Genomic DNA, 23222 nt, shown 5'->3' with positions numbered 1-23222 from the left:
GTTGCTGCAGGGAGAACAGCTGAGTAATTGAATGGCACTGTGTTAATTTCATGTTTTTTTTTCTTGTTTCCTTTTCTGTTCCCAACTCCCTTTCCCATCTTCTGCCTTCTCTGCACCCTGAATCCCATCTTTTCTATTTTCCTTCCCCCTCTCCTCTGCTCTCATGCACACTTGGCACCTTCCCCCTTCACCTCCTCCCGCCCACCCATCTCCTCCCCCCCAATGCCTTCATGTTTTACTCTACCCCCACCCCGCCCCCAAGCTCTCTGGCGGCTGTGAGTTGACCGTGGTCCTCCAGGACTTCAACGCAGGCCACAGCAGCGAGCTGAGCATCCAGGTGGGACAGACAGTGGAACTGCTGGAGCGGCCGAGCGAACGGCCGGGCTGGTGTCTGGTCCGCACCACGGAACGGAGTCCCCCGCAGGAGGGCCTGGTCCCCAGCAGCGCCCTGTGCATCTCCCACTCCCGAAGCAGCGTGGAGATGGACTGCTTCTTCCCCTTGGTGAAAGGTAGGGGCGGGGGGGTGGGGGGGCGGGGAGGGATGTGGACCAGAGGTCGCTGGGGACGTGGCCTGCTTGTTAGAAGAGCATCATGGCACTCACTTGTCTCAGGAACCCGTTCTGACCTTGTGGGGTTTCTCTGGAACCCACTTGTGAAGAAAGTGGGTTGGGAGCTTAAAGGGAAAGAGCTATGGAATGGCCATGTGACTTTGGAAAAGTCATTTAACCTTTCTGAGTCAGTTTCATGTTAAAAATGAAGGTTGACTTAGATGACCCCTAAGATCTCTTCTAACTCTCCCACTGTATCACCCAACCTCCAGAAAAGTCCTCTTCTACCCATGGCCCAAAGCCTAGACTCCTCCTTTCTCCGCTGACCCCCTCCCCCTCCACAGCTACTGCAGGCTCCCCGGCCCCCTCACCCCTACCCAGCTGCTCATGCTTCACACAGGACCGAGCAAACTGCAGGGGAGCACACAGCACAACCGCGTCAGGTTTGACCTTCCCCTCAGCCCTGCCAGGGCCTGAGATACTCATTTATGTGCCTTTGACAGACAAATTACTGGAGCCTTGGCTTCTGTTTTATATAAGCTCCGTGTTCCTTCCACGTGCTTGTTTATTCGCTTCTTCTCGCATCGGGCAGACTGAGCCACTGAAAACACTGCTTCTCCAGTGTGAGGGGTGTCGCTGGGCTGGCAGCATCAGCATCCCCTGGGAACTTTTAGAAATGTGAATTCTCAGACCCCACTCCAGACCTTCTGGGCCAGGAACGCGGCAGCGGGGGTGTGGGGGGGTGCCCTGCAGTCTGCGTCTTAACAAGTCCCCAGGGAATTCTGATGCGCACTTGAGTACGACAGCCACTGACTTCAGAAGTCAAGGCTGGCAGCGGCCTTGAAGTCACTCGTCTTACATGGAGGAAACGGAGGCCCAGAGAGGGACAGACCCAGAGTTCTCTTAGTTCTGAGCTTCTTTTTGTCACTGGTCAGATAACCTGCATCAGGGTTTCCATGCAGACCTGTGCTAGGTATCTATGGGATGGGAAGAGGGAGGGACCTGGTTCTGTTGGGAGGAAGGGACAAGGGTCTCCACGGAGACCTGTTGATGCTACGGACTAATTACGTTGTGAAATGTTTTCCTTGCTGGAATTCCATCGGGTCCATCTCAAAAGCCTGACCTCCTCCTCTCCTCCACGAGGTGGCTCTAGCAGGTTGTATTGCTGGAGCTGCCTGGCTCTTCCAGGGGCCTCGCGGGGGGCGGGGGCTCCATCTGGAGGATGGCAACTAAAACCTGATTCTCCCTCCACACACACCTGTGCTCCCCTCCGCCGGCTTAGCCACCACCCGCTTCTCCGCCTTTTCTCTGTGTCAGGAAGTTGTGTGGCATCTGTGATTGCAGGTGCAACCCCTCAGCCCTCTGAAGTAGCCCCTAGAGAAACTCGCGGGACCAGGGAAGGGAAAAGCAGGGGATCTCGGGAGTACGGTTCTGCTTGAAGTCTGACCGTGGGGAAAACGTGGGCACAAAGAGGTTAGAATTGTGCAGGTGAAATGAAATAATATATACAAAACACTTAGAACAGTGCCTGGCACTCAGTACATCCTAGGTGTCGTGATAAGTTACAGTTTTTATATCACTTCCATAGATTATTCAGCAAAATGACTAAATACTCCCATCTCCAGAGACAAAAGCAAGGACGGCGATTTATTTGCTGGGAAAGGCTAACCGGTCACTCATGTCCAAGTGTGGGGTGGTCCGTCAGGAAGGGCTTGGCTACAAGGGGAGACCGGAGGCTTCTTGCCCTAGGTCTGGCCTCCCTGGTGCCTGGCTGGGTGCATCCCTCCCTGGCCCGGCTCAGCTGGGGACGTGGGGGCACTCAGGGTAAGAAGTGCAGGAGGGGAGTTAGCAGAGAGTTCATTGAAAATGGAGCTGAGGATGCGGGGTGCAAGCTAGAGGTCAGAGAGGACACAGGGAGCGTGTCACAGAACTTTCCAGCTGCCTCAGCCGCCATCATGGCTTCTTACAAGCACCACTCCCAGCGCCTATCGCCCATTTCCTTGGCTCTTCCTGTTGGCAGCCTGTTTGCTGTCTCCCAGTGTAAGTCCATTAGGCGGGGCCTTCCAACGACAGCCTGTGAGCTCTCACTGGCCTCTCACCTGCGTGGACTCCCGGCAGTCAGGCTGAAGTCTCTGTTCTCCACGGAGCATAGCTGTGGCCCTAACAAGACCTCGGCTGGAAGTATGTGCGCCGATGCACACGCCTCGGCTTGGAAAAGCCCCTCGCTCTCTCTCCAGGGCCTGCCCAGAGCGCTGGCCTCTTAGCAGAAATTCAGTAAGCTGTTCCTTCTCCCGTCCAGCTGGCTGCCTGCTGGCCGCCTGGCCTTCTCTCCTCTCAGAGTGATTTGTCTCCAGCAGATGCTCCACCTTCTAAGTTATGCCCAGCGGGACTGCGGATGAGACGTTCTGGGGGTTGTGGAATAGGACAGGGCCTCCTCCGGTGTCGCTGGAAGTCCGAATCCATTTCCTGTTCAGTCCTTAGAAGGCAACTGGTGCCCTTAACCTTCGAGAGAGCGTCAGGCCAGTGCTCCTACGGGCCGTGAGAAGCAGGGGGTGTCCGTGTGATGTGCTGAGTACTCAGGCCGTGACTGCAGAAGAAGAGGCAGAAGAGCCCTGGGGTGTCAGCATGAGGAGTGGACTTGGAGAACCACTAGAGCGGGGCTCTCAGCCCTGGCCACCTAGCATCGCCTGGAAGCTTTACCAAATGACAAGGCTCAGACCCCACCTACAACACGTGGGGTCAGAATCTCCAGAGTGGGCCAGGGTTGTTTAAGTGCTCCTCGGGTGAATCCAAGGGACAGCAGGGTTGAGAACCACTGCACTGGCCAGTTTCCTCTCTTGTAGGGGCACCTTCGGGCACAGGAAAGCAAGGTGACTTCCCTGAAGTCACGGAGAGTTGGTGGCAGAGCTGGAGGAGACCCAGGGCTCCCGCCTCCTTGCCCTGCACCCTGCACGCTGCCTGCTGGGCTTTCTAGAGGCCGGAGGCCCTTTCTCCAGTCTTTGCCTCCTGTGCTTTCTCAGGAGACAGTGGTTGCATGTTTCCTCTTGATATATCTGTGGCAGCACTGTTGGTGGAACTGTGTGACAAAGTAGAGCAGCCTGCCTTTCCTCTTATTTTAATGCCCCCCTGACATCGTAGAGCTTCTCCCTGGGGTTGGGCCCTGTGGACCTAGTCATTCTCTTCCTAATCCCCTCTCACTTTCTCAGCAGTAAGTGGCGAGGGCAGCACCTCCCAAGGGACAAAGATTTTGTAGCGGTGGTTTCAGTTCTGGGTGCATCTTAGAACCACCTGGAGGAGACTTTAAAAATTATTGATGCTTCACACACCACCCCAGACCAATTAATTCAGAGCCACCAAGGGCCTGGGCATCAGTATTTTTTAAGTTCCTTGGTAATTCTAATGGGCTGAGAGTCACTGCTTTAGGGGTTTGCCACCCCCCAAGAGTCAGGCTTAGGAGGGACTTAAAGATCCATTGGTAGGGGTCAATATGCAGTTATATAAAGAACTCCTACAACTCAACAACAACAAAAAAATACAATTAGATTTTAAAATGGACGAAGGACCTGAATACACATTTCTCCAAAGAAGGTATACAAATGGCCAATAAGCCCATGAAAAGATGGGCAACATCACTGATCATGAGGGAACTGCAAGTCAGTATGGCGATGAGAAACCACTTCATACCCATCAGGAAGGCTATTTTTTTTTTTCACAAACCATAGAAAATAACAGGTGTTAGTGAGGCTGTAGAGAAATTGGAACTCTTGTGCCCTGCTGGTGGAAAAGTAAAATGGTGAATTGCTATGGAAAACAATATGGGGTTCCTCAAAAAATTAAACATAGAATTACCATATGATCCAGCAATTCCACTGCTGGGTGTATACCCCAAAGAATTGAAAGCAGGGACTCAGAGAGGTATTGTTTGTACACCCATGTTCATAGCAAAGGTAGAAACAACCCAAGTGTCCAAGGGATGCATGGGTAAACAAAATGTGGTATATACATATAATGGAATATTATATAGTCTTCAAAAGGAAAGAAAATCTGACACATGCTACAACATGGATGAACTTTGAAGACATTATGCTAGGTGAAATAAGCCAGACACAAGAGGACAAATACTGTATGATTCCACTATGTGAGGTAACTACAGCAGTCAAATTCATAGAACGTGGAATGGTGGTTGCCAGGGGCTGGGGGAAGGGGAGGAATGTGGAGTTAGTGTTTAACGGGTACAGAGTTTCAGTTTTGCAAGATGAAAGAAGTTTTGGAGATGGATGATGGTGATGGTAATACAACATTGTGAATGTACTTAATGCCACTGAACTGTACCCTTAAAAATGTTTTGTTTTTCCTGGACTGCCTTTAGCAAGAATCCTATAAGGCCAGTTTAGCAAGAATCCCCCTACCCTCGAGGTCTCTTCTTCATAATTTTCCATCCACTGCCCCTCACTCTGCTCCTTGGCTACAAATCCCCAGCTGTCCTTATTTTATTTGAAGTTGAGCCCCATCTCTCTCCCCTATGGCAATAGTCTTGAATAAAGTTTTCCAACTGTTTGAACAAGAAAAAATAAATAAAATAAAAAAAATAAAATTAAAAAAAATAAATAAATAAATAAATAAATAAATACCTACCAATGAAATCACCGTATATATGCAAGACTTAGGCTTGAAGCCCTCTAGACAATTTGAATTTATGATTAACAATAACTGTTAAAGGCTAAGCGTGTGCCAGGTTCTATGCTAAGCTCTTTACATTTATTATCCCTTTTAATATTCACTAGCTCCTGGTGCAGAGTATGCCTTACCCCTATTTTACAGATGAGGACAGCAAGGCCTGGAGAAGCCAAATGACTGGCACAAAATCACAAAGACAGTGAATGAGAGACACAGGTTTCAAAGACAGATTTGTCTTACTACACAGCCTCAATTTTTAACCACTAGACTTAGCCAAGGAGGCTTGTTAGAGAAAGAGGTCATTTGAGCTTTGTTCTAAAGGAGAGAAGGGAAGTTGCTTGATATTAGAAAGGAGGATGACCTATGAGACTGTAGGTAGACTCAGATCGATATGGGAGGAGACAATACAAGGGGAAAAGGAGCAAGATGGCTAGCAAATGGAGGGAAATGAGTAAAAGGTGAGAGCATAACAGGGAAACAGAACAAATATGAGCAGAGACCCAGGGAATTTTTTGTGATGAATTCAGGCAAAAATAAAATCATGTAATAAATATGTGTGCCACTGTTAAAAAAAAAAAAAAAAAATGTTTTGTTTTTTTTTTTAATTAATTAATTAATTTATTTTTGGCTGTGTTGGGTCTTTGTTTCTGTGTGAGGGCTTTCTCTAGTTGCGGCGAGCGGGGGCCACTCTTCATTGCGGTGCGCGGGCCTCTCGCTATCGCGGCCTCTCTTGTTGCGGAGCACAGGCTCCAGACGCGCAGGCTCAGTAGTTGTGGCTCATGGGCCTAGTTGCTCCGCGGCATGTGGGATCTTCCCAGACCAGGGCTCGAACCCGTGTCCCCTGCATTGGCAGGCAGATTCTCAACCACTGCGCCACCAGGGAAGCCCAAAAATGTTTTTTTAAAAAAGCATTGGTCCTGGGTACTTCTGCCCCAGGTTCCAAAAAACAGTCTAGGTTCTTCTCCACCCAGCTCTGTAGGATACCTGTGTTCCTTTTCTTTTCCTGTACAGTTTTTGCCCTGGCTCCAGCTGAACACCTGGAGAAGCTATAAGGAAACGCCTGTTTGCTTAGCCAAACTAAACCAGGGCCAGGTGAGCCCTGGGGCAGATGTCCTGGAGGAGAGGGGCAGTGCCCATGGTGACCCCGGCTTGTTTACAGGGAGTCCTCTCTTATGGGGTCTCCTGATGATTTCTCCTATTATCACCTAGATGGACTTAGGAACAGCTTACCCAGGCTGGGGAAGGCGTGAAGGTACAGAGCAGTGGAGAACAATGGGCTCTGGAGGCATGTACCACCAACAGCCTGAAGATGCTGAGCAAGTCTGTGATACTGTGGACTTACATTAAGTGTGACGTCAACTCGTAAAAATACCTGACATTTATTGAGTCTTACTGTGGGCCAGGTTCTGGGTTCATGCTTTAATGTTTTCCTCATTTTACAGACAAGGAAACCAGGTCTTAGAAAGATCAGGTAACTTGCCCAGAGTCACATAGCTTACTAGTGGTGGATCTAGATTTGAACTCAGGTCTGTCTATTCCCCAAGGTCTCACTCTTCACAATGCTCTACGACCTCCCAAGTCTGAAGGCGTTTGAGACAGCTACTTTAGTTTATTATCCTTCACTCTGACTCGGCTCCCTTGGATTTAACAAGTCTCGCTGGGTGAAGGTTGAGAGAGCGTGAGCCCCCTACACACGGAAGCACATACTGCCCTCCCACTCTCTCTCTCTCCTCTGGCCTCCTGTGCTCCCTTCCCTATGGGCAGTGGCGGCAGACAGATTTCATCCTGTGTGTGCTTTGCCCACTAGAAAGAGCCTGGTGTCCCTGGCGGAGCAGAATGGCCCTGAGCAGCACCCTGGCCAGCAGGCTGAATGGGGTCCAGCTCTGCTAGGGGCCAGCCAACCGCTGGAGCTGGTCCAGGCTGTCCAGCAGATTCACTGCAGGATGGGAACCCCCTGCACTTTCTGCTTCCCGGGGCCAAAATGTGCCTTTCCTATCTCCTCTGCTATCAAATGCAGACACTTAAAGGCTCCTCCTGTCTACCGACTCTGGAGGGTCTACTACAAGTCTCTCTCTGTTGCTTTTCAGTGTAATTCTGCATTAGGAGCAACTAGTCAACAACTAAACTCTCACGGTTTTCGTTTACTCCATAATGCCACCCGTGGGGCTGTACCACGGGAAGCTGAGAAAAAAAAATTGAAGGATGAATAGTCCCCAAACGTTGCCTTTCAAGAATGAAGTGACATGTTAACACTACGGCTTGCTGGTCTCCACTCCTACTCCATTCGCAGAGGACCACATCTGTAATTGACCAGCTGTGAGGAAGCCACTTCGAAATCCAGGACTCACCCCCACCCCATAGGACAAAATTATCTATGAAAGTGTGATGGATGAGGATGGGAATAAGTTTCCATGCTAGCCTACAAAATTTTATTTAGGAGTAACATAACTGAATATAGTATGTTTGCAATGAAAAATAGTGGTAAGGTTGTTTTTAAAAGTCACTATTGAATAAGTGACTAAACCAAAAATTATTACATTTGAATGAGAACCAAGTAACTAAAACCAAAAATTAATACATTTGAATGAGAAATGTAATTAACTTGAGTGCTGACACTTCTTGAAGAAAAGTGTGTTTTAAGATAGATAGAGATGTATTTGTAGAGACTCTAAAAGGAGCTCCTAGTCATTTTTCAGAATTATAAAAGGTTAGAATTTAAAATTTCTCTTTTTATAATTGAGTAGAAGTGGTCCTTGATTAGATTTCATTTTACTTCAGAACATTGAATTTTATGCGTTCTTAGAATCGTAGAATTGAAGAGCACCCTGAAAGTCTTCTGGTTCACTCTCTCCCCTAATATAGGACCCCTTCTTAAAATGTCTCTGTTGGGTGGTCAGCCAAGCATTACTTGAGCACTCCCAGGGATGGGGAGCTCATTACTTCTAGAGGAAGCCTGTTGTATTTTAGTACAATGCTAATGGTTGGAAATTCCTCTTACTTAGTGCTGAAATCCAGATACTTTCTGCTCATTCTCCTCCTATTCTCTCCTCCCCAGGCCCCCACTTGAAACCCACCAGTCCTAATTCTCATTCTCCATCTCCTGATCTTCATCTAGAACAAAGTAATTTGATTTGCATCTAAAATGATAGACCCTTCTTTCCTTGGGGAGAATTTCATTAGAGCCTATCAATTTCTCCATACATCTTTTATTAAATCCTTAGAGCAGAAAAAACCATTATGGATTAAATTCAACAATCCTAGCTTGTTTAAGGTGATTATTTGTGTGTGTGGTTTTTTATTGAAGTATAGTTGATTTACAATGTTGTGTTAGTTTCAGGTATACATGTTCTTTTCCAGATTCTTTTCTATTATAGGTTATTACAAGATATTGAATACAGTTTTCTGTGCTATACAGGATCCTTGTTATTTATCTAATTTATATATAGAAGTGTGTATCTGTGAATCCCAAACTCCTAATTTATCCCTTCCCCACCCCCTTTCCCCTTTGGTAACCATAAGTTTGTTTTCTATGTATGTGAGTCTATTTATGTTTCATAAATAAGTTCATTTGTGTCATATTTTAGATTCCACATATAAGTGATATCATACGGCATTTGTCTTTCTCTGTCTGACTTACTTCACTTAGTATGATAATCTCTGTGTTCACCCATGTTGCTGCAAATGGCATTATTTCATTCCTTTTATGGCTGAGTAGTATTCCACTGTATGTATGTGTATGTGTGTGTGTGTGTGTGTGTGTGTGTATATATATATACCATATCTTCTTTATCCATTCATTTGTCAGTGGACAGTTAGGTTGCTTTCATGTCTTGGTTGTTGTGAATAGTGCTGCTGTGAACATTGGGGTGCATGTATCTTTTCAAATTAGAGTTTTCATCTTTTCCGGATATACGCCCAGGAGTGGGATTGCTGGATCATATGATAACTCTGTGTTTAGTTTTTAAAGGAACCTCCATACTGTTTACCCCTGCACATCGGTGCCTCGGTCTCTCACACACCTCTGATCTCATCTCCTTTTCTCTGGGCTCAGGCTTAGTGGTAACTGCCTTCCACTCTGAGGCTCTCTATGGGCTGGTCTTTTTTTTCTGGTTATTCCCTGCAGTCATTCATATTGTTACTTGTTCTAAAGTAGCATTTTTATTACCTTTTATCCATATCCTCCTGATTTACCTCTAGAATCCCTTCCAGTTCTAAAACGTCTGCTTTTTTTCTCTCCACATCAGGAGAGAATCACTTTAGCAACCTAAAGTGATTAACCTAAGTATCCTATGTTTAATCCATCCATGCATAGCATAAATATCCTCATTTTGAGGTGCAATTTATTAGGTTGAACCACATGAAATTGCCATTTTGGTAGTCAAAACTGGTTGAAAGTCAGCAATTTTAAATGGTTCAATCTAATATGTTACAATCAGCCTATCTTTTTCATAGAAGTGTACTTGCAAATCTTTGAGAAAACGGGAGGGCTTTGTACTCAGGGTGTCAGATGGGCCAGGAAGAGGACAGGGTGTGGAATGAATAGAAACTCACTTCATCTTAGTTTCTGCATCTATAAGGGAAGCTGATAAAAATTACCCATCTCTCAGAGCTGCTGGGAAGCTCAGAGGAGGCAATGTTAAGGAAAAGTGATTTTAAACCGTGAAGTTGGTCTTTTTGTTATGTGTGCAGGCTAATTGTTTAGAATAAAACAAAAGCGACCCTGCTATGCACAAGGCTTTACAATGGTATGTGGTAGACCATACAATGACATGATGAGAGGCGTGGAGTAACTAAGAGTCTTGGGGTAGAAGACCTGGGGGGTCTGAATCCTGGCTCAGATACTGACTAGTTGATAACCTTGGACAAGATACTTAAAATCTATAAGATGGGCAATAATGCCCACTTCCCTTGAGTTAGACTTCTAGCCTATGCTTACCACCCTAGAGGCAGTCAATTAATGTTAATTTCCCTGCCTGCCCTTTGTTCTAGTTCTGATACCTCTGTAGGGAGGCGTCTAGAGTATTTCCAGCCTGAATCTTCTCCAGGGGTCAAGGAGTCAAGGTTCTGTTTCTAGTTCCATCCATAGGTTTTGCAAAGGCCTGACATTGTCTCTACTCTGCACCCTCCCCTCTCTCTGTTTCCATTCCTGGCCTACTCCGGGCCCTTTCTATAGTCTACCAACAGCAGGTCCATCTGGCTCTATGATTTCCCAATAAATAATGGTTTACTCCTCTCTTCTTTTATAAATTTATTTATTTATTTATTTTTGGCTGTGTTGGGTCTTCGTTTCTGTGCGAAGGCTTTTCTCTAGTTGCGGCAAGCGGGGGCCACCCTTCATCGCGGTGCGCGGGCCTCTCACTATCGTGGCCTCTGTTGTTGCGGAGCACAGGCTCCAGACGCGCAGGCTCAGTAGTTGTGGCTCGCGGGCCCAGTTGCTCCGCGGCATGTGGGATCTTCCCAGACCAGGGCTCGAACCCGTGTCCCCTGCATTGGCAGGCAGATTCTCAGCCACTGTGCCACCAGGGAAGCCCCTACTCCTCTCTTCTAACTTTCTTTTGCCTTCTACACAGTGGGTAGAGATTATATACGACATATTTAAGCTGAAAATTCAACTTATTCCCTGGCTTGTACCTGTCAATGCCCTGTTCTTTCAGTGATTAACTCTGGTTGTTAAAGGTAACATTCCGACCACACCATAGAGATGGGCCAGCCTATGTGAGGAGGGCTGTGCTGAGATGTTGAATGTGGGGCTGGGCATGAAGGTGTCCTTCCTCAATTCAAAGAGGAGAAGGGCATAGGGCAGTTTTGTAAAAACTGCCTTATTTTATTTTTAACTGATTTTCTTCCACTTACCTGTCTGTGTTAGGATGGGCCAGAGATGGCTCAATAGTTATTGACCAACTGGAAGCCCTCCCAGGACAGTTTCAGGAAGAGGGAGATATAGGTGCCGTCCAGTCCATGCTCTTCCCTCCTTTTTTTCCATTTAAGACTAAGGGAGCAGCAAAGACAATTAGAAATTGCCCCAAGACTACTTTGTTCTAGGTGAGATGTCCTGCCTAGGACCAGCTACCATCTTTCTGATACTATTTAGGACATCAAAGCGCTTGGAATCAAGGCCTCAAATAGGGAAATGTCAGGCCAGGCCACATCCTCCTTTAAGTACACGCCAGTGCAGTGCTGCCTCCAAGAGGGACTGGCACAGGAGGAGATGTTGCATTATCAAGAGAAGGAACCGATGTCTCTGGGGCCCCCTGCAGAGATCCTGCCCCTCTCCTTTTTGTAGCTGGCCTGCAGAGACTTAGCTCATGCCAAACACCTGTTTCAACAGCACTTTCATGCCTCCTGGTGTCCTCTGTAAATCTGTGAAGTCTGCACGAGGATGAAGCCTCTTATCATCCGGAGTGGAGGGAGGGTGAGGCTTAAATAGCATCTTTGCTCCTTGGAGCCTCGTGAGCAAGCTCAAAGCTGGTGGAGCTCAGAGCTAAAATGAGAGCCTCGGATTCAGTCCTAGAGAGGTGAGGTTGCCGCTGATGGTGCTTGCCTAGGAGAAGCTGGGGATAGGTGACGGAGAGGAGGTCACTCCAGAAAACAGAACTTTCCCCAAAGAGAAGATGATGCAGTTGTCTCTTACTAGAGCTAGCTAAGCTGAAACCACTTTCCCCCCAAAAGAGCAGGGGACCCAGAAATGACATGCACTGGATGTGGCCTGGGAAGCAGAGAAGGAGCGATAGTGGCCTCATAGCTGGGGGTGTGCCCACCCTATCTGCTTAGGGAAGGTCACAGGGGAGAGGGTCGTAGAGGTCGCGAGGAGCAGCCCTTGCAGGCCTAGGCCTGAGGAGCTCTCAGCGGCGGGATTCTGATGCTGCTTGGCCGGACAGTGTCAGCATCCTGCTGAGGCCACCTCAGTGCCTTCCCCTGTGTCACTCAGACCTTGAAAACAACTACCCTTCCTCCAGGACCCTTGTAGGATTGAACCTGCAGTCTGAACCCAAACTTGGCAGCATGTATGAGGAGCGCTTCCGTTTGCAAGTCTTGCCATGTTTAATACCAGCTCCCTGCCTGCCAGCAGCAGAGAGGCTGTCCACTCATGGACCAGCCGGCTCCTTTTCTTGTACTTGCCTTTGGGATAGGACTGGGCTGCCTAGTTTCCCCACCTTTGTCCCCCAGCCCCAGCCAGGAACGCTGATTCTGATACCACGTCCACTTGCCTTACTCTCCACAAGGCCCTGAAGGCCACAGGAGGTATGGGTGCCTACTTTTGTACACAGGTGGGCACGTAGATAATTACCATTGCTGGCTCCCGGCTTCAGGGGGAGGCCTGGACTCAGCTCAAACAGTCCATGGCTCCTGTCTCACTTCAAGTAATAACAAAGTCCCTTCTGTGGCTGCAAGGAGGCTCCTGCAGAACCTGCCCCAGAGCCTGTTCTCTGACTTCATCTCCTCTGTCTTAGTTTCCTTCTGCTGCTACAACAAATTACCACAGACTTAGTGGCTTCAAACAACACACGTTTATTCTCTTATAGTTGTGTAGGTTAGAAGTCCAACATGGGCTCTAGGGGAGAAGCTGTTTCCACACCCTTTCCAGCTTCTAGAGGCCACCTGCATTCCTAGGCTCATGGCCCCTTCCTCCATCTTCAAAGCCAGCAACGTTGCATCCCTCTGGTCCTTCTTCCAAAGTCACATCTCCTTCTGACAACAGTGGGAAAGGTTCTCTGCTCTTAAGGACTCGTGTGATTACATTGTGCTCACCTGCATAATCCAGGATACCCTCCCCGTCCCAAGGTCCTTAATCACATCTGCAAAGTCCCTTTTGCTGTGTAAGGTGACATATTTACAGTTTCTGAGGATTAGGGTGCGGACATCCTTGTGGGGAGGGGCATATTTTTCCTACCAAATCCTACCACCTCCTGACCAGCCTGCCTGACTGAACTCTTCCCCAATTGAGCCAGACACTCTGCTACCCAGCACCCACCCCTTCCGTCACCTCTGCCTGGAACACTCCAGGTCCTCAGATACCTGGACGGCTGTCACCACAGTTCCTTCACATCTCTGCTTGAATGTCACCTGATTAGAGAGGTCTTTGCTCACTCCCACCCTCTTCCATTCCACTGTGTACCCCTTTTCCTGTTTTACTTTTCCTCATTGCAATTATGGTGCTACATGACATATTTATTAACATTTATTGTCTATTCCCCATACTGCCCCCCCCCAGATTTCCTGTACAACTGCAGGGATTTTTGTCTATTTTGTTCATTACTCTGTCCCTGGTATCAAGAACAGTAGCTGGCATAAAAGAAGTTACTGTAAATATTTATAGGAAGGAAGGGAGAGAGGGAAGAAGAAGGAAGGAAGAAGGAGGGAGGGAGGGGAAGAGAAAGGACCATGAATCAAGGACCCCTGAGAGAGTTCATGTGCGAAGGGCGAGGCTCAGCATGTCCTCCATCCCCTGAGAACTGGAGAGGAAACCGGCCAAAGCTTTACCAGGGGAGCCTGAGGATGGGGATAGGGAATGATGTTCTGATGCTAGGAGTTCTGAGTGAGAAAGTCTTTGAAATCCTGCTTCCTGGGAAATCTTCTCTGGGGACACATGGGTTCAGCACCTCTCATTTATCTGGAATGGTTGAAAACTCAGAAATATAAGGATTGGGCTTCCCTGGTGGTGCAGTGGTTGAGAATCTGCCTGCTAATGCAGGGGACACGGGTTCGAGCCCTGGTCTGGGAAGATCCCACATGCCGCGGAGCAACTGGGCCCGTGAGCCACAGCTACTGAGCCTGCGCGTCTGGAGCCTGTGCTCCGCAACAAGAGAGGCCGCGACAGTGAAAGGCCCGCGCACCGCGATGAAGAGTGGCCCCCGCTTGCCGCAACTAGAGAAAGCCCTCGCACAGAAACGAAGACCCAACACAGCCAAAAATAAATAATAAATAAATTTATTTAAAAAAAAAAAAGAAATATAAGGATGGGCAGTGTCTTCCACATTCCCTCCTATTAATGAAATCTTCCATAAACTGACCTGAGTTACATCAAGGCAAAATCCACTTTGCATTTAATGTGTCAGAAACCTCTTCACTGCACCCATGAATCTACATGCTGCCACAGCTGCTGCTTCTGCCTGTGGGAGGGGAGGGGGCACTGACGGTTGGAATGAAAATACCATCCCTCATAGTGGACACTTAGCAACGGCAAGCCTTCCCAAATTGGAACTCAGAGTGATAGACGGGCACTTCTTACTGTCCGAGTTTGGGAACACTTTGACCTACTTAGAAGTGAACGTTTTTGGAAGTAGATAAACCTGGAGTGGTTTGTTTTTAGCAACTCCAGCTGCAGTCATCTCTCACTTTGATAAATAGCTTGTAGCCTCCTGAGCTCAGATCTCCAGGAGCCCGTCCTGGCGGCCCACAGCTCCACCCCAGAAGGGCATGAGCACTGGTTGTTCTGGGGGAGACACCCGGGTCCTGTGTGAAGCCCCACATCCTTTTCAGCATCCCTGGACTACCCTTACCTGGGGCTTGGTTCAGTCCAGAGGGTGATCAGGCATACTTCCTTCCTGAAAAACAGAGGTTTGTTGGCAGGGTGAGCCGAGGCTAAGCTTTTTGAGCATAAGTGAGACAGCCAGAAGGAGGCAGACAGTTGTCAGCTGGGCAGGCAGAGAGGGAGCGCGGGACACCTTTACAGGGCTTAGTTGAAGACAGATAGGATGAGCTCAGTGGTGGTTTAGTCCTTGGATTCTGGGAGCTGTCGCTATGTGGATGGAGGCACCCACGGGGCCAGCAGGCGTGCAGTGGTTAGACCACACTAAACAGGTATAGTTAGGAGAAGAGATTACTATGCATAATGCTGGCAACCATGCTTTCCTGTAGACATTACTATTAAAATAACACATATAACCTGGGAATGGTTGTCCACATGGACGTTATACAATTTTGAAAGACGTATTTGGAGTTCTAATTAAATATAGAAGCAATGTACAAATTGCACCTCCTTTGTTTTAATAAGTGTTTCTGGTCACTGATAATTATTCTTCTTCACACAAGGATGAAACCTCTACTTTATGTCCAGTCTTGGTCTGCCTCCAGTTTCCCTTTTCTGCCACAAAAAATTGAACCAACTGCTTTCCTAGAACTCACCATGTTCTTCTTTGTCTTTGCTCAGGGAACAGTCTTATTCAATTTCTGTTTCTCATATCATTTTCCCATTATAAATTCCCATATACAGGTTAACTTAGTGACTTGCAGATAGTAGATATTCAAAATCCAACTCTTTGTTGTATAAATGATCAGTACTTGACAAGAACCTCAGAGTTTTAAGCCACAGTCAGAAACGGAGGCCAGGACAGGATAATATGGGGAAAATTATGAACCACCCTGGTATCAGCCATCAACCAGTTCACAGGCCCGAAATCTACACAGGGAAGATGAGGGTTAAGGAGCATGTGGTCAGTAACTAGAGAGTGTCGCGGGTCGTGGGAGGATGTCAGAGTCTGAGAAAGTGAAAACATTTGAGTCCAGGTGCTCCCTAAACTCTGTAGGTACCACGCAGGAAGTAATCCCAGAGTCCCAAGGTCCATGGTCCTTTGCCCTGACTTCTTACTGAAATCACCTGCAGAGCTTTTTACAAACTCTAGAAGGGAATCTGGATTAGAATCTGGGAGTGGGTGCTGGAAGAGAGATGTACTGCTGGAGGAAAAGGCAGGTAAAGTGACTGGTTGGGGTGGAACTGCCCACAGTCCCCAGAAACCACGCCCACAGCCCTCACCTGGCATGTTCCGGAGAAGGCGTGTACTGTACTTGTCACTGTAGGAAGGTTCTCACAGGAATCTCTAGGCCTGAGTTGTGGCACAGTTGCTATTGCCTTCTGTCTCTGGGCTGAGCTCTCAATAAGAAATCTGGATAAATGTGATTTTGAAAAACTCAGTTCCTGTAAATCTGAGGAGAATAAGTCTAAAGGACAAAATTGGACACGTGTCTGTTGGTGAAAAGGGCAGATGCCTTAGGTCATGGTCCAGCGTTCCTGAAGCCTGTGGCTAACTTGGGGGGAGAGGGCAGACCCACTAGTCCCTGGTACCAAGCCCAGCATTGTGGTATACCGGGCCCAGTATGTGTGCAGGCTGAGACCAGCAGGAATTCTTTGGGGTTCACTGTTGTGGGAAATGGAGATGAGATAAAATGGACACATCGGTAGGCAGAGAGCCTAATTCATGTAAGATAGACTTTGACCAGAAGCATAACTAAAGACAAACTGCCAAAAATAAGAATAAGATTCAACCATCTGTTTGGAAATTAGGAACACTCCAAAAATATTGCTATAGCTCAGAGGTTCTTAACCTGAACTTTGGGAGTGGGAGGAGTGGAGTTTGCAAACCTTGAGATTATAGAGATTCAACTGCCTTATACAAAAAAAGATGTTTACTTGGGCTCTGATAAGGTCCAGGGATAGATAAGACTTTGGAGGAAAAGTGTATTCAGGTGATGGCATCAAACCTCACACACAACCCGCTACCTCTATCTCATTTCATCTCTTTCCTCCATGTTGGCTTTATTCTCAGGCAGCTTCTGCTTATGTAGTTATGGCAGGATGGCCTCCAGCTGCTTTACATTAACATTCCACCAACTTAGAAATCTTCTGGGAAGGGATTTCTGCTTTCCCAGTAGTTCTTGCTAAGGTCTTCCGGTTTATTATCATTGGCTGAAATTGGGTCATGTGCTAAATCTGAACCAGTCCTTGTAGCTGGCTGGCCAAGCCCAGGTCATGGGCCCATCCTTAGAGTGGAGGGTGGACAGAGGGAGGATGTCAACTACATCCACGAACATGGTCTGAGAATGGACGAGAGCTGGTTCCTCAAAGAAAAATCAAGGTGCTATTACAAAAAGAAGGGGGTGTGGATTACAAACAGATGGGAGAGACCGCTAACTAGTGGTTCTCAAAGTGTGGCCCCTGCACCAACAACATCAACGTCACCTGGAAACTTGTAGAAATGCAAATCCTCAGGCCCCACCCCAGACCTACTTAATCAGAAAGTCTGGGAGCGGGCCCAGTAATCTGTGTTTGAACTCACTATCCAGGTAATTCTGATGCACACTCAAGTTTGAGAACCAGCACACCACACCAATGGTTCTCAAACTGTGCTGCATCTTACAAACACCTGAGGAACTTTAAAAAATACTGATGCCCAGCCTCACCCAAAGGGGAATTACTCTGAATCTTGAGAGGGTTGGAGGGAGGAAGACCCAGGCATCAATGGCTCTTAAACTTGGTTCCACCCTGGAATCACCTGGAGAACCTTAAAAAAAAAATTCTAATACCTAGGATTTAGAAAATCTTCCCTGATGATTCTAATAAGCATCTGTGTTTAAAAACCATTTCCCTACCATCCCCTCCAAATTGTCCTGAGGACAATTAAAACATCTAGATGTAAGTCAGAGGATTCAGGCACCTATTTTCTTAAATCCCTCAACTCAAAACTTGGTCAAATATCTGACATTGATTCCCTTCTCTTTCACGTTCACGTTGAATCTGTCCTAGTGGGTATCTCCACAAGGACTGGGATTGTTTTTGTTCGTGAATGTAGACCCAGTGCCTAGAACAGAGCCTGGCATATAGTAGGCACTCAGTAAGTGTTTGCTGAGTTAATGAATTGGTCTGAAGTCAGTCAGTGTCCCAGTAGTGTTCAAGACTTCCTCGCTGGGTTGTAGACATTACTGGTATCATTCTGGAAGGCACACAAGGACGGCAGTGGGACTCTTGGGTTATGGATGCCTAACCAGTCTCCAAAACGTGCTGACCATATCAATTCAAGATGGGTAGGTGTTCCTAATGGTTTTATGCCTTTAAGTTGACAGTAGGATGGATTCCTGGGTTATAATAAGGACCAATGGAAACATGCCTGATGGATCCTTTTCATGGAGACTAAGACTACTTTAGGGTCTACTTGTACTCTGATTTTTTTTGAAGTATAGTTATACAATATTATATAAATTACAGGTGTACAACACAGCGATTCACAATTTTTTAAAAAATTTATTTATTTTTTATTTATTTATTTTTGGCTGTGTTGGGTCTTCGTTTCTGTGCGAGGGCTTTCTCTAGTTGCGGCGAGTGGGGGCCACTCTTCATCGCAGTGTGCGGGCCTCTCACTGTCGCGGCCTCTCTTGTTGCGGAGCACAGGCTCCAGACGCGCAGGCTCAGTAGTTGTGGCTCACGGGCCTAGTTGCTCCGCGGCATGTGGGATCTTCCCAGACCAGGGCTCGAACCCATGTCCCCTGCATTGGCAGGCAGATTCTCAACCACTGCGCCACCAGGGAAGCCCGATTTACAATTTTTAAAGGCTGTACTCCATTTATAGTTGTTATAAAATATTTGCTATATTCTCTTTGTTGTACAATATATCCTTGTAGCTTATTTTTTACCTAATAGTTTCCAGTACTCTGATTTCTGAAGCAAGGGCTGAATCTTCCTCAGACATCTAATTCAAGCCAGTTTCTACATGATGATGTTGTCAGCCTCTTGCAAAAGATTATGATGCAAAGATGACCCAGTGTCACTTAAACACAAAGGCCCAACAGGAAGGTTTAAGTAAAAAAGGAACTGGTTACTCACCAAGCAATTTTGAAGCATTTTTGAATTCCTATCAGAGTGCCCCAAAAGTATTCAAGGAGGTGGATTGGGTGGGTAGACCAAATATGGACTCTTGTATCATAGCATCCAGACAGTGGATCACAAGCAAACCAAGTTCACTTTTCCAAGGGCTGAAGGTACTGGCCATTTTCTGCTCTGGGCTTGCAAGGACAGCAAAATGGGTGTTATATTTGGTGATATAGAAGAGAGAACTAGACAGCAGTACCGGTTGCCACATCCTGCAGTAATTCAAGCTGTCAAGATGAGACTGACCAATAGGATGATCAGTGAATTCAGGAATCTGGGGTGTGGGCTGCATGAGCAATTTGAACTTTCATTTCGCTGTTTCGTATGTGGAGCACCAGGGGTACATTTCCTGCTCGACAGTGAGATTCTTATATAACACTTGCCAGGAGGGGCCATCAGGGAGATGGCAGTGGTAGACCTAGAAGTTAGATTTTGACTATGGGTTCTGCTCTTCCTACATGGTGAAGCTTTTTAGAGTTTCTCTTTAGAGTTAAATCATCGAAGCCTCATCAGCATTCATTCATTTAGTTTCTTCAGATTTAAAAGAGGACCCTACCTTATAAGGTTTTTTGGTGTGGATAAATGAGCTAATGTATAGAAGGCAACTAGGAAACTGCTTGGCACAAATAAATGCTCAATAAATGCTGGCTTTTGTTACTCATGAAGCTGTGCTACTGTGTTTACTGAGCATCGACTGTGTTCCAACCATGTGGCAGGTGCTGCAACACAAATAAATAAGGCCAAAACCTAAGCATGGTTCAAACTGAGAAAGGAAGCCCCAAATCCTGGTAACTCCTAAAAGTCTTGTCCTGTGGCTGTCTTTCTTCCAGGTGGGAATTGAGTGATCAAGCTTCTGTTTTTTATCCCTCTCACAAGCTTCCCCCCCTTTTTTTTTCCTGATGAATGGGCTCTCTCTACTTTGAGTGCTGTATGTTTCCAGCCATCCCTTTTCCTAAATCTGGACACAAAGGAATGGGAGAGATGCTTTGTGAGTGATAAACACAGTGGTTCATGGGAAGGTCCAGTTGGTGTGGTGCAGGTGGGCTTCTTGGGGGGGTAGGGGGGATGTGAGCTTGACCTTGAAATATGAAAAGACTTAAAAAGGAAACAGATAGGGACTTAAGTAAAGGGATGACAGACCCACTGGGTGTGGTTGGGGGTGGGTGAATGGACATCTTCCACCATGAGTAAGGTGTCTGCAGTTTCTCTGTAGGCACTCACTCAACTGGAACTATAAAACATCTCTCTAACAGCTACTTCATGGATATGTTTTAAAATTCTCTTAGCAATCCTGTAACATGGGAATTCTTTTTCCTTCTTTTATTTTTATTTTTTTATTTGTTTATTTATTTATTTATGGCTGTGTTGGGTCTTCGTTTCTGTGCGAGGGCTTTCTCTAGTTGCGGCGAGCGGGGGCCACTCTTCATCGCGGTGCGCGGGCCTCTCACTATCGCGGCCTCTCTTGTTGCGGAGCACAGGCTCCAGACGCGCAGGCTCAGTAATTGTGGCTCACGGGCCCAGCTGCTCCGCGGCACGTGGGATCTTCCCAGACCAGGGCTCGAACCCGTGTCCCCTGCATTGGCAGGCAGATTCTCAACGACTGCGCCACCAGGGAAGCCCCTTTTATTTTTTAAATGAGGAAACAGGATCAAAAAAGTGAAATGACTCGCCTAAGGTCAGACAGCTACTAGGTGACAAAACAGCTTTGAACTTCCGTCTTATGGTTTCTTTGCAATACTGAGCTTTCCCACAACATCATTACCACCCCGGAGCCGATGAAAAGGGGAGGCACGATTATCATTATTAGCCTTAAATATTAAAAAGAAGGAACGAAAAGCGTAGGTGAAGGTGTTTTCAACACAGAGGGGGCTGTTCATGTTCGGAGGCTGAGGACAAGGAGGGGGTGAACCTGTCAGAGAAAAGGCACTATTGAGTCCTGAACCTTCTAAGTCTGCTTCTCTGCCACCTCTTTGGCCTCATCGGATTGCGGATTTTAAGCCAGAGCTGACTGTGGCGGCCTTTGAGGAGAGGACGCTGCACTAAAGGGGAAGCACCTGTTTTGCGCCGAGGGTTGTGTACGCGCCTCCTCCCCTCGCGTGCCCCGTGCCGGCGGCCAGAGCGGCCTTGCATAAGGCTCTGGGCCACGCTGCCGGCGGGACTCGGGCAAACAGCTGGACTTTGGAACTCCGCCCCCAGCGCCGCCCTCCCCGCCGGCCCCTCCCCTTCTCCCCAAGGTGGCCCTGGCTCCCAGAAAGTCGGAGTCGTTGCCGCGGTGCGGGGCGGGAGGGCGGGGAGGGACGGCCGAGGTTGCGAGCTGGCTCCGGGGCCGCGGGGCCGCGGTGGCCTGCCTGCTGCGCTCCCACGGCGGCGGGCACCCCGGGCCATGCGGGAGCGCTGGGGCCGCGCGGCAGCATGAAGGGCGGCGACCGCGCGTACACCCGAGGTCCCTCTTTGGGGTGGCTCTTGGCGAAGTGCTGCTGTTGCTTCCCGTGCAGAGGTGAGTGGCTGTCGGCGCTGCGCCTTCTTTTTAGGCAGAGACCGGGGCAGCTGAGTATGGGGTGGCGGGGTGGGGGGGAGCAGACCGTGGTCTGGGGAAAATGGGGGTGGGGAGGGGAGCACGGCAAAGGGAGGGTTTGCTCCCAACTGTGTTCATTGCAGTTTCTGCGGCGCGAAGCGGTTCGCTTGCTCTCCACTCTCAAGGAGCTTCTGACTTGGATGCGGAGCTGAAGTTTGGGAACTCAGTTACTTACCGGCGACTTTGGATGCTGGGCTCCAGCCTGCAGAGGGCTTGGGGCGCGGATGCGGGGAAGAGGGAGAGGCCGCTCGGAGCTCCGCGCGTCCCTGTAGTGGCAGAGTTACACTTTCCTGCTCTCATTTACATATGGACCTCAGCCGCGGGGTTAACAGATGACTCTTAGCTATAGGAATGTGTCTGACACTTGTCTCTACACCAGGAACTATTTTTGCCAAGTGACAACTTTCTTTGGGGACTAGAGCGGGCTTTTCTCTGCCTGGGCTTTGGCAGGTCAGCGTGGATCTGCAGCTCTGGGCCGGAGCTTGGCTCATTAATTAACCAAGAACTCTCTATGTACCCAATTAGGACTGTATTTAATTATTCTGCTAATTTTAGTGTTGTCGAGGAGACTTGCAGGAAGCAACTAATTTCCCCAGAATCAGCCTGCAAAACACGATGGTGAGGATGACAGAAGGAAAGTTATCAATGTGTAGCCTATCCTGAAAAAGAAATCGAGCCCTTGCTAGACAGAGTTAACAGATGTTCCTAACACAGTTTATGTCACTTTAATGCCTCAGCTTGGAGGGTCGGGGAGATTCTGTTTCTGTGTGGTTAGAAGTAAGAATATAGGCTCTCACTTGACATAAGCCCTTTTAAAATTTCACCTGTTGGGTGTCTCGCCTCCACTCTTATTTGCAATGCCCCAGTCTCCTTACCCATCCTCGCCTAACGAGTCCTGATGGAACTCTCTGGGAGTTACTGGTGAATAAACTTCATCCAAGTGACCACCGCATCCTCTTGTGTCCACCCCACACATAACCCTGACAAATTCTCCATGCTAAGCAGATAGGAGACTACAAAAACTAATTAAATCTGAAGGACCTTTCCCCAAGTCACTAAGGTTCATAATCTCAGCGTCAGATTCTCTCAATCCTGCATTTAATTAGAACAGCTTGGAACTGAATAGTAGCTAACTCTAAAAATCAGAATTCAGAGGGAGAAGGAATTTTAGGAGGCCAGGGACCCTCACAAAAATCCAAGCCTAGTTCAGAAACGTTCAAAACCAAGGCTGGGAATTGAAGCAAGGGGGTATTAAAAGGGAGAGGAAGCAGGAAATGGCCAAAGGGAATCCGAGTGGGTGGGTTTGTGCTGAAGGCTGGGCTGCTTTCTTGGTGAAGGGTTTCCAAGCAGGCTTTCTTGGGAGTCCATTTCCTGTCCAAAGGCAGAATTTGGGAACGTGGGCGGTGCTTATCTAAAGGCCCTGCAGCTGCCTCCTTGAGTCCAGATGTGTGGCAGCCGCAGCTTCCTTACAGAGTAATTCTCCAGGGGTCTCTCAGCCTTTGCTTTGTTTGTGAATTGCCCTGGCGGGCCCTCCGTGTGGTGGTGAGAGGAGGGGGCTGGGAGCCCCCTTGGGGTGCCTGCTGGGTCACCTCCTGTCTGCAGGACTGGGAAAGCGGCAGCTGCAGGCTCTGTGGCTTGCCGGTTGGGGGGGGGGGGCGGGGGCGGTGCTGGAGCCAGAGCTGGAGGAGACCATCGCCTCTCAGCTGAAGACAGAGGGAGGCAAAAGGCCCAAGCAGTGAAAGCAGCTTAAAAGGGAAAAGGAGGGTAACAAAGGTGGGTGCCT

At 48.0% G+C, this 23222-nt stretch overlaps 1 protein-coding gene and 1 long non-coding RNA gene across 2 annotated transcripts in view; both read left to right on the top strand.

The window, feature by feature from the left end:
- KALRN (kalirin RhoGEF kinase) overlaps window positions 1–23222 on the top strand; it is a 605233-nt gene that overhangs the window by 471240 nt on the left and 110771 nt on the right. Inside the window, exon 30 of the mRNA XM_057544931.1 lies at window positions 263–509. Coding sequence (XP_057400914.1) covers window positions 263–509 — 247 coding nt within the window. The remainder of the gene's footprint in view (window positions 1–262; window positions 510–23222) is intronic.
- On the top strand, window positions 21230–22383 carry LOC130708088 (uncharacterized). The gene is made up of 2 exons (XR_009008108.1): window positions 21230–21361; window positions 21523–22383. It is a non-coding gene; the product is annotated as an uncharacterized LOC130708088 (long non-coding RNA).

The sequence above is a fragment of the Balaenoptera acutorostrata genome, chromosome 4 (genome assembly GCF_949987535.1).
Source record: "Balaenoptera acutorostrata chromosome 4, mBalAcu1.1, whole genome shotgun sequence".
Classification (NCBI taxonomy): domain Eukaryota; kingdom Metazoa; phylum Chordata; class Mammalia; order Artiodactyla; family Balaenopteridae; genus Balaenoptera; species Balaenoptera acutorostrata.
The sequence above is the reverse complement of the archived record's forward strand: the minus strand, read 5'-3'. Positions and strand labels throughout refer to the sequence as shown.